Below are 14,513 nucleotides of genomic sequence, written 5' to 3'. Positions count from 1 at the left end.
GGCCATGTCACTAATAGGGTAAAACCAGGGCTTTTTTTCAGCAGGAACGCGGGGGAACGGAGTTCCAGAACCTCTTGAAAATGGTCACATGGCTGGTGGCCCCGCCCCTGATCTCCAGACAGAGGGGAGTTTAGATTGCCCTCCACGCTGCCGAGCAGCGTGGAGGGCAATCTAAACTCCCCTCTGTCTGGAGATCAGGGGGCGGGGCCACCAGCCATGTGACCATTTTCTCCGAGGGCAACCCACTGAGTTCCACCACCTCTTTCCCCAGAAAAAAAGCCCTGGGTAAAACATATGTTTCTGTTATGTATGCTTATTGCCAAACCTGTGTATATAGTTTATGATGTTAATTCTGTTACTCAACTGTTATCTTCTTCCTCTCTCTACACTTTTGTTATGTATTATATTACAATAAAAAACAAAACAAAAAAGATATAAATTCCAACATCCCAAGATGGCCCCCTTCACTTTTTCCTGCCCACCAAACATAAGTGGACTTTAAAAAGAGGGGAGGTGTGAGTTGGTATCATTCTGTAACATCACAGGCGTGGGAGCAGATGACTATATACCCCCCCTCCTGCTAGCAGGAGACGAGTAGGGAGGCTTATTTGATGGATCTAATACCAGCCTCAACTGTATGCCTGGTAGGACATCTCTGTCTTGGAGGACCGCCAAAAGGATACAAGATCTGTGCCTGGACCCTTCAAAAAGGGTCCAGCCACAGTTACGTTTTTGATGTTACGTGTTTGATGTTCTGGCCAGGTTTTTAATTACAGGTTTTAATTGACGACTTGAAATGCTTTATGTTTTTATTATGTGTTATTTTGTAAGCGGCCTTGGGCAGATTCCCCGGAGAGGCAGCATAAAAAAATTCTAATTGACAGGTCTGCAAACCTGGGGAGACCGAAAGGTTTAAGCATAAATCTGAATTGTAAAAAAAGAAAAGTTGGCATAAAAAAAATTTTTTAAGTGATATGTCGACCTGCACAGAAATTGGGAGGGGAGGGGACAGCACTGACAGCTGAGATAGCCTATTGGGGGAAGAGAAGCAGAACAGGAGGTGGAGCCGAGGAGGAAGCTGAGCTGGTACAGGGATGGAAGTACAGGTGGATGGGGAATAGTTGGGGCTAGCAAGGAATGCAATCTCCCCCTCTTGTTTCAAAAAATTGTCAGACTTGAAGAGCAAGATTCGGGTCTTGTAGCACTTTAGATTTCCATGGTATGAGCTTTCGAGAGTCAAAGCTCCCTTCATCAGACTTGAAGAAGTTTTCTTTTGTTTTTTTAAAAAGGTACTGGAAACAAATGTTCTTATCTCTTTGTGCCTTGCAAAGAGCTGGAAGTGACTGGCTTGGTGGCACTTGTGAAAAATTATCCAGGGTGGAACCAAAACTTTAGAAGAGGTTTGGGGCTCGAACAAGAACCATGCCGAGCATCAGTCCCAATGTTCGCAGATAATGGGCTATAAATTTACCCACCTTGTCTTACAGTCTCTCTGCATGTTACTTCTTTTACGAGTTCTGCACACGTTCTCCATGGAGCCAACCTGTGCTGTGTGCACACACACACATCAGATTGTGGATTGGCTTCTATTTAAAAACGCGAGTGTAAATGGGCTTGGAAAGCTGTTGCCAGGAGAAGAAGAGCTCTTGCCTGTCTCCCAAGTTCTTTTCCCCTGTGCAAAACCAGTGCAGGGTGGGAGAGTTTTCCCCTTTCTGCTGCCGCACGTGCCCAAAATACCTCCACGTGGAGCAGCAGAAATGGAGAGATGTCTCCCCTCTGCACTGTTTCTCGTGGTGGGAAAAGCTTGGGAGAAAGCCAGGAGCTTTCCCTCCCCCAACATCAGCTTTCTGAGCCTATTTGCATGCTGGCTTCTTTTATAGAAGCTAATCCTCGAGATGATGTGTGTCTGCGAAATACATGGGATGACTCCGCGGAGAACTCGTAAAAGAAGTAACTGTTGTGTAGAGAGACCCTTATTCAACTCTTTTTGAGGGGAGAGCTCCTTTGTCCATGCAAACAGTCGTTTTCTGAGACTCCTGACAAGGTCTGTGTGCTAATTTTGTGGCCTGTATTAATCACCTCCCTCGTTGCTGTGTTTTGTAGAGTGCTGGAGTTGACTCAAGCTTTTCTAATTGGGTGCATAATTTATAGAACAATGCCCTACCCTCTTGTGACTCATGGCTGGAACAATCAACCCGGCCATGTATTTCATGCACGTTGCAAGGACAAAGCACGCAGAATCAAAATGCAACTTTTTTATTAAAAAAAAAAATCAGGAGCTTAACATTTGCAAAGAATCATCTGTTGCCATATGAGCAGGAGGTCTTATTACATATGATGCACATGGAATAGGTTTTCCATGTGCCCTTTTATGGCAGGCAGTCTCCCAGCGAGTATCTCTGTTGCCCACCACTACTCCAACCAGCGGCAGGACAAAAATAAAGAAAAGGAAGTCACCAGCCTCTGCGCAGGGATATCACTTCTGGGTACAACCCGGAAGTGACAGTGGGTAGCTCTAGGAATTGCCAGAAACTTTATGGTGAAACCATTGTATTTTAACTATAAAATTATGGTGATTCCCAGAGCTACCCATTGTCACTTCTGGATTGTACCCAGACATCACATGGCTCCAATATGTGCCTGCTGTCCAAAGCTCCCACTGGTGGATGATAACTCTGACGGGGAAAGAAAGGGATGATTGCATGTTTATGCACTAAGCTTCTCATGCAAGACTCAAATGGGATGGGATGGAGGAAGTGAGCTTTGACAAGCTATAGGGGAGCCATTTGTGATTCATGCCAATACCCCTAGCACTAAGGAACTCTCCAAAAGCAACTGCAGCCATATGCAAAAACCAGGAAACATCCTGGGAGGTAGTTGATCAGACAGGTAGTGTTTCCTAGTGGTTAGAGTACCAGGCTCTAGGAAACTGGGGTTCAACTCCCCACTCAGCCATGAAATTTATTCTTTGACCTTGGGCTGGTGGCTTTCTCTGAACCTGACTTCTTTCATGGAGTTGTTGGGGGTGGGGGGAGGAGAACTATAGGCACCTCCCAGCGCTCCTTGGATGAAGGACAGGATAAAATTAGCCAGAAATTTGCATTTACAAAGGAATGGTGAAATGATTGCGAAATCCAGCGGAATGTTCTAAATAACACTTTGAATGCAATCACAGTCACCACATAGTGAGACTTTTTTTAAAAAGTGGCCATCATCTATCCTGCAGAATCTATGCCGCATTGCAAGCATTGAGGATCTTTCCTTTCCTTTCCTTTCCTTTCCTTTCCTTTCCTTTCCTTTCCTTTCCTTTCCTTTCATCTGATTAAAGATCTTTGACTAAAAGTCTCTTGAGCAGTCAAACCCCGTCGGTTAAGAAGCATCATTTAGACACAACACTAAACCAGTAAAGGAACCTTGCACCAGCAAGGGTAAAATTTGGAGAGCTGTCAGATAAAAGGAGTAAAACTCGATTACGATGAGACATGGATGAAAAGTTATCTAGATACTGTGTTAAAAACCTAATTCTAAGGTTAATAAAAAGAGGACACTCCAGCAAAATATGTATTAAAAGTACTGATTTTCCTCTGATAACAACCACAAAGGCAGACTGGATAAGGAATCTTTCTTAATCTTCTCTTCAATATCAGGCTTGGGCCGTGCATTTAAACGAGTTAATAAGAAAGCTCCAAAATAATTTGGGGTAGTTAGATAAAAAGCATAAGTGGGCAATGATTTTCGTGGGGGAATACCAAAAAATAAAGAAGGGAAAACTCTGCAGGCACGATTCTACCCTCCAGAATCTATCCTGCATCACCAGCATTGAGGCTGTTTCTTTGCACGAGCTTCCCATTCCTTGGCACGGATGGTTTGGCAAGCAGAAATGGGTGATGCATAGTCCGGCAGACATGAATCTTGGTTGTCTTCCCCAGTTGTGTATGAGTAGGGGGAACAGGCAAAGCAGCTCTGTTCAGGCATGTTGTGGATGATAGAGATCTCAGACACATGTCGGATAAATACCAACCCTTGAAGAATGTCCTGGTCAAATCCACCCTTATAATAACACTGAAAGGAATTTCTGTCCGAGAGAGCAGAGGGAATGTTACAGGTTACCAGGGATCATTTCGTAGAAAAAGAGCTGGAGACACTCATTAGCATAACTCATTAGCATATGCCATGCCCCTTGACGTCACCGGAAGTGTGTCGTTAGCATAACTGATCTGCATATGCCACACACCCTGACATCACCTATCCTGGCTGCTTTGGACCCAATCCTGGCCATTCAGGGCTGAAATTGGGCCCAAAATGGCAAAAAGGGGCTGAAAATGGCCAAAAAGGGTCCCAAAATGGTCAGGATCGGGCTGCTGCCGAGTGGGAGAGCGATCCACCACCCATCAGAGGCCCGATCTGGGCCATGTCAGACCCAATCCAGACTGAAACAGGCCGAAAATGGCTGAGAGTCAGGTGGGCAGGGCCACCTGACATGTTGTCACGGGCTGGGCCAGCCCAAGCAGGGTGGTTCAAGTCCAAACCTTAATGCCAGAGTCTGAGGGGAGTTCCAAGAGCAAAAGCCAGGTCAAACCAGTGGTCAGAGCACAAGATAACGCCAGGAGTGAGTCCAGAGTCCAAGAGCAAAGTCAGATACAATCCAAAGCAGGCATGGGCACAGGCAAGGAACACGGAGTGGTTGCAGGCAGTAGACACATTGCTTCCACGCCTGGCAGTTCCTCCAGACTGGCTCTTATAGCCAGGCGTGGTTTTCAGCTAGCTGCTGGGGCTCTATCCTGCCACTACTCATCGTCACTCTCCAGCAGCTGGCGTTGGCTCAAGAGGCAAACACTGCGCCATCTCTCCTGCAGTTCCAGTCTCTGGCGCTGCCTGCAGCGTTCCTTGGGCGTGGGTGAACCTGGGGGGGGGGGAAGCTCTTGGCTGCACTGCACCTGTAGAAGTCCCTGGCTGAGCTTCCCCTGTGGTGTTGGAGCTAGAGGGTGCTGGTTAGCTCTGATCAGCCAGCAGCTGTTGCTCCTGATTGCTGGCTTCTGCTGAATCAGGGCCAGGGCTGACTACACAGGGCTCCTCTTCTCCTGAGGAGTCCTGGCTGGCTACACGAGGCTCCTCTCCTCCAGAGGAGACCTCACTCTCAGACTGGGCCATGACACATGTGACCTCTATGGGGAACTACTGGAACTGCGTTCCTGTGCGTTCCCTCTCAAAATGAGCCTTGCGGGTTACTATCCTAAGAAGAATGACAAACGCTTTGGGAAACGTACTGATAACCAATTCTTCATTTTGATTGCAGGTGCCACAGCCCAGGAGCTGGAGGTGATGCAGTCCCAGGGACCATTAATGCTGACCGCAGGAGAGACCCTCACTCTGAATTGCACATTGATTGGGTCCGGTCCACCAGGAGGTGTGAGATGGTACAAAGGCTCGGACAGAAACCAGCCTCCCGTTTACAATGATAAAGGAGCATCTTTGCCCCGAGTAGAAAGGGTACAATCCGGATCAAACACCGACTACAGCATTCGCATCAGCAGCATCCAGCCCAAGGATGCCGGGACCTACTACTGTGTGAAATACAAGGCAGCATTCCAGGAAACGGAATTTAAAGCGGGAAAGGGCACCGAGGTTTCTGTGATTGGTGAGTACCATCCGCAGTCTTATTTGTGACAAAACGGGGAGGACAAACGGTACGCATGCAAGTTGGCTGTCTGAGACTGGCACCATCCCCGTAAGAATTTTAACACTTGATGTGCTGAAGGGTCTTTTCAAGGCAGCCCTTTGCTAGCAATTAGAGCCATTGACTGGAGGAAAAAGAGACAGAGGGCTTATTCCCTTATGAAAGGAGCCCCCCCCCCGGGGGATTTTCTGCTGGGCAGCTGCTCCCCCACTCCATCCCACCCCTTCCTTCCTTCCTATACGAATCAGTAGAGTGGCCGACTATGGGGAATGTTCACCACAGATGCAAATCGGAGGCTGTAGCCCAATTTTAAGAAGCAGGTTAGGGTTGCCAGGCCCCCTCAGTCTCCCGGCGGGGAACAGGGGCCTGGCATTGATCACTGGTGACATCATCACACAACATTGGGGATGCTTCAGAACACGCCTGAAATGGCCCATTCTGCCACGAATCGGACCCATTTTTGAGGTGCTGCAGAGCACCTCAAAACGGGCCCTATCCACAGCAGAACAGGTCCGTTTTGGGTGCTGCAGAGCACAGGAGCACAGGAGCCTGATCCGGGCCCATTCTACCACGGATCGGGCCTCTTTTCAAGGCACTGCAGAGTGCAGAAGCACTCCTGCACTCCACAGCTGCTGAAAACAGGCCCGTTTGCCATGGATCGGGCCCATTTTGAGAACTACATTGCACAGGAGCGCTCCTGCGCTCTGCAGCAGCCCTGATCCGGGCCACAACAGGCCCGATCCCGGAGGCTGCGGTGCACGGAAGGTGTGCCCCCCCCACTGCTCAGGTAAGTGGGGACGGGGTGTGCGGAGCGGGGCCGGGATATCCCCTGCCCCACCGGGGGCCTGGGATCCCTAAAGCAGGTAGAGTTATAAAGATGCAAGAGATGGGAGAAGGGACACGGAATGCAAAAATAAATGAAAATATAGATTCTAATTTAGAATACTATTGGCAGCATTCTTAGGCACATTCTTGCACCTCGTTGCAGGCTGACCCGTCTCCTGCCCGTATTTCTATGGAGAAAGACTGATATGAGGCTCTTCTGTCCAGCCATTACTTTTGGTGGCTGGTGGAACAGAGGAGGGACCTGTTCAGAAAACAGGGTAGGGCATATGCAAATATTCCCACCAGAGTCCTCAGGTCAATGAAACGAGGTTCCCAGGATCAGGGGAGCACACATGTACTTAGAAAGCTGTCCTCTACTGAGTGAGGCCATTGGTCTATCGAGGTCACTCTTGTCCACACTGGCTGGCAGAGTCTCTCGGGCCAAGGTCCTTCACATCACCTGCTACCTGACTCTTTTCACTAGAGGTCCTGGGGATTGAACCTGTGACCTCTTGCATACAAAGCAGATGCTCTACCCACTGCGCTACGGCTCTTGCAAAGCAAACGATGTTGATTGGATCCACAGGTGGATTTTGCACTCAGTCCTCTGGGGCAGTAGACAATGGCTGACTTAATTGTAAAGTGCTGTGCAACAAAGGTGCGAGCAAGTGACTTTTACTACAGATGGCCCATCTGTAGTATAGTATAGTATACTACTAGTATAGTAGTGTAGTATAGTATAGTTATAGGTGTGTTTCTTTTCAGAGGTTCCTCTCAGGAATGCTGGAGAGCTATCCTAAGCATCACATCATCACAGCTTATGTGACCTGCCGCAATGGAGTCTTTGCCCAGCGGCTCCACAGAAACACAGAACATAGACCTGGAAGGTATCCCAAGGGTCATCTAGTCCAACCCCCTGCACAATGCAGGAAATTCACAGCTATCTTCCCCCCACACCTCCCCCAGTGACCCCTGCCCCATGCCCAGAGGGAAGCCAAAAAACTGCAGCATTCAATCTGGCCTGGAGGAAAATTCCTTCCTGACCCCAAGGTGGAGGCAATCGGCATTGCCCTGGGCACGCAAGAAAGGACCACGAGAGCCTAGCACCAGCTCACCCCTTCATACCCTCCTTCTCCCAATCTGTGTACGTTCATATTGCATGGTGTTTCTTGCATCCTAGAGCATGGAATGTGTGGGGGTTGCTTACCAATGACCAGAGAGGGAAATATGCCCTATTCGTCTCAGGACTGGGGGGGAGCAAATCACACCTTCCATGCAAAACCATGTAAGGAAGCCCACATTTTGCTACCTTAATAAATTCCAGCCTTGGGAGGGGCTGGGTTTTGAGGGTAAATGCCTAAGAGAAATAATTCAGTGAGTCGTTTGCACTCTCAGAATTCTTCCATGATGTTAAAAGTTACCATTTCTTGAAAAGTTCGTTTCATTGTTCTGTGGTGATTTAGCTAATTTGTTTTTGTAATGAGACTGGATATCCAACTTGTATCTCCCTTTAAATGCTTTAAAATTTCTTGACCAATTCGTGACCATAGTTGACCAGTCAATTGACCAAATCTCCACTGACCAATCGAATGACTTAGCCAGCTTCCGGTTCCTTTTATCTCTGCATGTTGCAACGTAGAGATAAGGCTGCTTTGCCACTTGCTGCAAAGAAGGGCTCTTCGCTGCCTTTGCTAGCTTTGGGGCATGAAAATTGCCCTAACCATATCCACAAACCCTCTGCACTTTGTCTTGCCTTCCCATTGAATCTCTCTGTGTCTACAGCTGACCGGTGTTCATAATCAAGCATTTTGAGGTCAAGGATGCTACCAGATAACAAGTATTCTTTTATGCTGGATTATACTTGTAGCTGAGACATGTTCTCCACTCTCTTCCATCCCCTCTACGAAGCCCCTCCATTTTCTCCTGCATTCGCCTTGCCAGTCTCACCAAGGCCCATTCTCTAACTAAGGAGGTCCTTCATGGTTTTCTTAAGGTTTTTTAAAAAATCTTTGCCACATACCTAATCTTTTGCTGTGTCCAAAATCAGAAGATCATAATGGTTACAGTACCCAGCATCTGGATACACTTTGAATCCAGATGTTGGTTCCTCACTGAGGCTGTTTGATGATTTACGCTGTGATGCCCCTTGGTTGTGATCCAATAAAACTCCTTCGTTCCTTTCTTCCTCCAGCCACACCCTCCCAGCCCTCCATCGCTGGCCCTCCAAGCAGGGTGGATTCAGGGACCTCGATGCCTTTCAACTGCTCCTCAGACGGATTCTTCCCCCGAGACATCGAACTCACCTGGCTTAAGGATGGGAGGCTCATCCAAGCCTCCCATACTGTTATCCTGCCACCGGGAGAGAGCATTTCCTACAACATCGTGAGCACTGTGCAGGTGTTCCTCACGGAGAAGGATGTGAAGTCGGAGCTCACCTGTCAAATCCAGCACAGCACCTTACGCGGCCGCTCCCTGAGGCAGAGCTTTAAACTTGGGGATGTCCTACGAGGTACAAGCATGGACAGGCTTCGGTGATGATCACAGAGAAAGGGCAAAGTCATGTATCCCAGCGGGTCACAGAACAGAGGAGCGCTGCCTCCATTACACCTTCTGGAATCTTCCGGTCTTGATAGAGGGGGCTGGATCCAGCCAGACAATCATTACATTCTCAAGAGTTTGGCTTTTTTTGAGAGGCCTATTTTTTCCCCCTAACAGCAGGGTAATAAACTCATTACATGCCACCTTATAGTACGGGCATGTAAAAAACAAGCTAGACTTGAGTTTCTTCTATCCAATAGAGATACCAAGATTACTTATGAAGTAGCCAGTTTCTGTATGGCAGTCCTCAGGCTCAAGAAATGTTATGGTATTTAGATTATAATTTAATTGCCAAACTGTTTTATATTCTTATTATCTTTTTAAAATGTTTTTATTTATTTATTTATTTATTTATTTATTCATTTATTTATTTATTTATTTATTTATTTATATGTATTCGATTTATATTCCTCCCTCCCTACTCCACCAGCAGGCTCAGGGCGAATTACAACCAACAGACACATTAAAATACATTAAACAATGATTATAGTTTAAAAGCCATAAAAGGCCATAAAACTTCCAAAAACTTCCAAAATTACGCAATTAAAATACTTATATATACATTTAATGTTTTAATTATGTTTTTAATTATGTGATTGTTAATTATGTGTTTCTTATGTATGTCTGATCTAAGGACCATAACGATAAAATACATATGTATGTTCTCAAGAGTAAGGCCTCGCCTAGCATGACTTTTGGACAGGGTTGGTTTCAAAGTGGTGTAGGGAGGAAGGGTAAGACTGAGATTCAACATCACAGCTGGAATGCATGACTTGGTTTTCCTTCCTTCTCTGCTGGGCTGAGCAGTACGTTCAAGGGCAGCTCAGAGGATCTCTGTAGTAAACTGGATCATCTCGATTGCCAGAGTCTCTTTTTTAAGCTATTGCTTGTGGTGTAGAGATGGGCAAGGGGTTTGGTTGCCAAAGGACTTGCTCTGGGTTTACACTGTGCAGAAATTCTTCTGCTAAGGATCGATTGCTATTTATCGCCAAGCTACGTTGTGTAGCAAATGCATGTAATAAACTGATGAGTTCTTTCTTTTTCTTGAAAAACACTGCTTTGGGACGGGATGATTGGACAAAGAAGTGGAGGGAATATTGAGTGCCCCCTTCTTGCCCCTCCCAAAGCAAATTTTCTCACAAATAAATGGAGAACCTGTCATTTACATACATTTGCCTTTTAATGTTTGCAGGTAAATAAAATAGCCCATAACTAAGGGCCAAAGTACAAGTGACGAATGACTCTTGAACGGCAAGCGTATTCTTCCCTGTTCGCTTGCCCTCCACTTGCTCTCCACTCGATCCACTTGCCGTTCAAGTGTCATTTGTCACTTGTAGCTTGGCCCTAAGATGCTGAAGCACATGTGCTCACGGGTTTTGGAGAAGGACAGATGTCCTTTCAGTGCAAATTCGGTGTCTTCCCCCTCCCCCAACCTGCCCAATGTTTCTCTAATGTATCAAATGAATGGGATTGGTATCTGCCAGCAGTTTGCCCACTACTTCTGCCTGAAGAGGCATCCCTCCTCGGCCTAACAGCTGTGGCACGAACCACCCCATGGGGAAGCTTGGCCAGGAAGGGTTCAGTCTCACAGGATGACATAATTGGCTGGTGTCCTTCACAGGCCAAAAAATGGATGGATGTTGTTGGGAGAGAGATGACCTCCAAACCCTGCCAAGTCCACTGCCAGGGCCTGCTTCTCAAAGCCGTGTTTCTCTCAGAAAGGGTTGAGTAGAACAAAAAACATACATGCGGAGCTTCTGAGGGAAGCACCACAAGAGAAGGCCTAGAATTATCATGTGACGATTGGGGGGGGGCAGTGTTTGTTTGTTTCACAGACATTTTTATTCCATTCTTTCTCCAAGGAGCACAGTCCTCCCCTCCTGAATTCTGTCCTCGCAGTAATCCTAACTGTTGATGCTGTTTTTAACCCTTTTCCCTTTGTCCAGTTGCCCCCAAGGTGTCAGTGGAGTCTGGGCAGCAACTGGAAGTTACCGTGAACCAAGTGGTGACAATATTGTGCAGCGCAAAAGGTTTTTACCCCAACGACACAAGGCTGGTCTGGAGGGAGAACGGCAGCGAGACAGATCTCGGAATGGCTGAGTCCGCGACCCAGGACTGGGATGGGACGTTCTCCGTGAAGAATTCCCTGAAAGTGAATGCAACGGAGGAGAGGAACCACTCTGTACTCACCTGCCATGCCATGCGCAATTCCCAGTCTTATGATCATGTCAATGTGACGCTGAGAATACTCCGAGAAGGAAAAAGCGAAACCCATGAAGCAAATCAAGGTGGGTTCACCCAATCGTTCTTCAGTCTTTGTGTCACTTTTCCTGTTTCTGATCAGAATCCTTAAACCCGATAGAGCAAGCCTCACGTGTCCAATAGGACTTCCTGAACTCTTGCATCTCGTGAGAATTTGGGAAGCCCTATTGGGCATCTGTGCCCTGACCTGGATAGCCCAGGTGAGCCTGATCTCATCAGATCTCAGAAGCTAAGCAGGGTCGGCCTTGGTTAGTAATTGGATGGGAGACCTCCAACGAAGACCAGGGTTGCAGAGGCAGGCAATGGCAAACCATCTCTGTTAGTCTCTTGCCATGAAAACCCCACCAGGGGTTGCCATGAGTCAGTTATGACTTGACGGCACTCTCCACCGCCACATTGGGCATCTGCAGCTCGACACAGTTTCGAAAGAAAATGCAGTGATCACATATTAGCAGCTCCAGCGTAGGAGCTGGAGAAGAGGCAAGGCGAGGTGTCAGTAAGACCAGGGTGGAGGTGGAAGTGAAGGTTGTCTCCCCCACTCCTAAAATATGCTTCCTTGCCTCACCCCATTATACTGCTATCCCTGCTTCTACAATTCTTTAAAATGTGTATCATCCCATCATGCTGTTCTCCGCAGTGCAATGCAATGTTTTGTTTTTTTTAAGAAAAAAATTTTATTGGATGGGTTCACATACATTTCAAAAACATTTTACAAAAAATATACCCCTTTTCTTAATATATGTTATCCCACCCACCCCCTCCCCTTTTCCCTTGTTGATTCCCAACAGCACTCTGACCCCTTATCCCCATAACTAACAAGTGCAATGCAATTTTTGAGTCTATGGATGTAATCCACTCTGAGCCTGCTGGTGCAGGGAGGGCGGACTAGAAATTGAAAATAAATAAATAAATAAATTCTCCTTATGCATTGCATCACAGTCATGGATTTCTAGCTCGGAGAATGATGCTGAGATAGGAAAAGAAAAGAAAAAGACCAGGGCAAAGTCTTCCATTCCCAATGCTTCCTGACAATACCTATGTCAACTGAAATTCCACATCGTTACAAGCAGTCGAAATATGCATGTTACCATTGCACATCACCAGATAACTTACATATATTAATTTAACTTATTATTTTCAAAAAACGTGATAAACTCCTCACAAAACTCATTAACATTACTCGATGACCCTGAGAGGTTTTATGGGTCCATCCTCAAACCCATTCGTTAGCATGTAGGATCCTATTTTAGGCCATTTGTTCCAAGTCATGCTATCAGTAGAGATGGGCACGAATCAAAATACGAACCAAAGTTTGTCACGAACTGGGCCAGTTCATGGTTCGCGAACTGGTGGTTCATCAGACCCCATTTCTGACAAACTGTCTGCCACAAACTTTAGGCCGGTTCGTTTGGTTCATTTTTCAGTTTGCCACTGTAGACAGCCTGGCGCTGATCAATCAGTTTCCTAGGCAAAGGGGGTGGGATGGGCTTTCTGCAGACCTCCTGCTGCCCCAGAAGTGACATTTTCACAAACCAAATAAACCGGTTTGTGAACTGGAGCAAGTTCATGGTTCGTGGTTCGTGAAATGCGACGAACCATGAACCAGATAGATCAGTATTTTCCCGGTTCACGCCCATCTCTAGCTCTCAGTTTTAGAAATCAAATAGGAGAATTGGATGCAGGCAAAGATTCAGTGTTCTTAGATACTTTTAATGTCTGCTTCTTGGATGTTGGCATCTCAGAGAAAGGGATGTTGGAAATTATTTAGGGAACGTTAAATAAAAGACCTGATTATGTGCATTTCTTAATAGGGTTGGCTGATAGTGCTTGGTGCTGCAATAATTTTTCTTTTCATTACATGTTTTCTTGGCAAATTAGAGAGAGAACTATGGAATCATTCTCTCAGAGCGCTTGAAGTAGCAAATTTGTATGTAGGAGTCTTTGATGGGAATCCTTTTTCTTGCAAATAATCCTTATTCACAATGTACTGTCCGACTGTCATGAAATATTGATGGCATCTTTGTGACTTGGTAGTCTTCTTTTTTTTTTACTCATGTACTGAAATCTTGCAATTAAATGAAACTTCCATGAATTATTTGGATAGATAAAGCTATTAAAAACAGAGTAGAGAGATTTCAAACCATACCCTATGGAAAGCCTACAGACTGTAACAGGTATTTGTATTTCCAAAGCTGATATCCCAGCTCCATGAAAGAGAATATCCCTATGGGACATTTTTTGAGAACTTGTTGAGATCATGCAGAAGTGAAAGCTTACAAAAGAGAAGCAACAAAATTAGGATGAGATTTTTTTTACTCAGAAGATTTCTGATTGATGTTTTTTTCCTAAAGCGAATGTAAGAGTCCTATCCGTTTCTTACAGTAAGATTCTGGCTGCTGGAGGTGGATCAGAGGTAGTAATAAGGAAAAATCTTGACAAGTTTGCCATCTCCAATAATGAAGTCCTATTTCTTTAATAAAAACACTGTGACCCATTTTTGGTAATTTAAACATACTGGGGAAAATACACCTGTTTTTCAGGAGAGACCTACATTTGCGTACACGAGGACAAATCCACATTTCTTTAGTATAGGGGTACACACACTATCCATGGTTGCATGTAGCCCACAAGGCATGCTGTGGAGTGCCACAGCCATAACCTGTATCCCCATTCCCCTCCCCAGCACCAATTGCAGCTCCTTGGCTGTACTGAGAAGCACTGGTTTCCCCCAAGGAGAAATCACCACCTCCCAGCTGAGGCCATAGCATGGTGGTAGAGTTGCCGGGTCCCCTTATCCTCCTGGCGGGAGAGGGGGAACCCAGCATTTACCTTCCTGGCACTTGAGGACTCTCCACACTGGTGTGATGACATCACTTCCAGGAAGTGATATCATCACACAAGGCTGGGGAGTGGACGCATGCTTCATTGCGGGCCAGTTTGGGGCCCAAAAAAGGCCCAATTCAGACTGTTTTGGACTCAGATCGGCATGCTACAAAGCATGGAGCTCTCTTAGGGAGGTGCAATAACATCAGTGAGGTCATCGTACCAGCCCCAGGAGTGAGTCTGAGAGGCCCATTCCCCACCTTTCCCCCTGCCAGCCAGGTAAGCATTGGGTGGGGAGGCGAAAGGTGGGAGCCGCTGAGCCACCACC

At 46.4% G+C, this 14,513-nt stretch overlaps 1 protein-coding gene across 1 annotated transcript in view; it reads left to right on the top strand.

Annotated features, from left to right (window-relative positions):
- Positions 1 to 5,211: 5,211 nt before the first annotated feature.
- Positions 5,212 to 14,513, top strand: part of LOC129330436 (tyrosine-protein phosphatase non-receptor type substrate 1-like) — a 29,312-nt gene continuing 20,010 nt past the window's right edge. Inside the window, exons 1-3 of the mRNA XM_054980466.1 lie at positions 5,212 to 5,638; positions 8,694 to 9,011; positions 11,047 to 11,388. Coding sequence (XP_054836441.1) covers positions 5,212 to 5,638; positions 8,694 to 9,011; positions 11,047 to 11,388 — 1,087 coding nt within the window. The remainder of the gene's footprint in view (positions 5,639 to 8,693; positions 9,012 to 11,046; positions 11,389 to 14,513) is intronic.

The sequence above is a fragment of the Eublepharis macularius genome, chromosome 5 (assembly GCF_028583425.1).
Source record: "Eublepharis macularius isolate TG4126 chromosome 5, MPM_Emac_v1.0, whole genome shotgun sequence".
NCBI classification, from domain to species: domain Eukaryota; kingdom Metazoa; phylum Chordata; class Lepidosauria; order Squamata; family Eublepharidae; genus Eublepharis; species Eublepharis macularius.
This window is presented reverse-complemented; position numbering and strand designations above follow the sequence as displayed.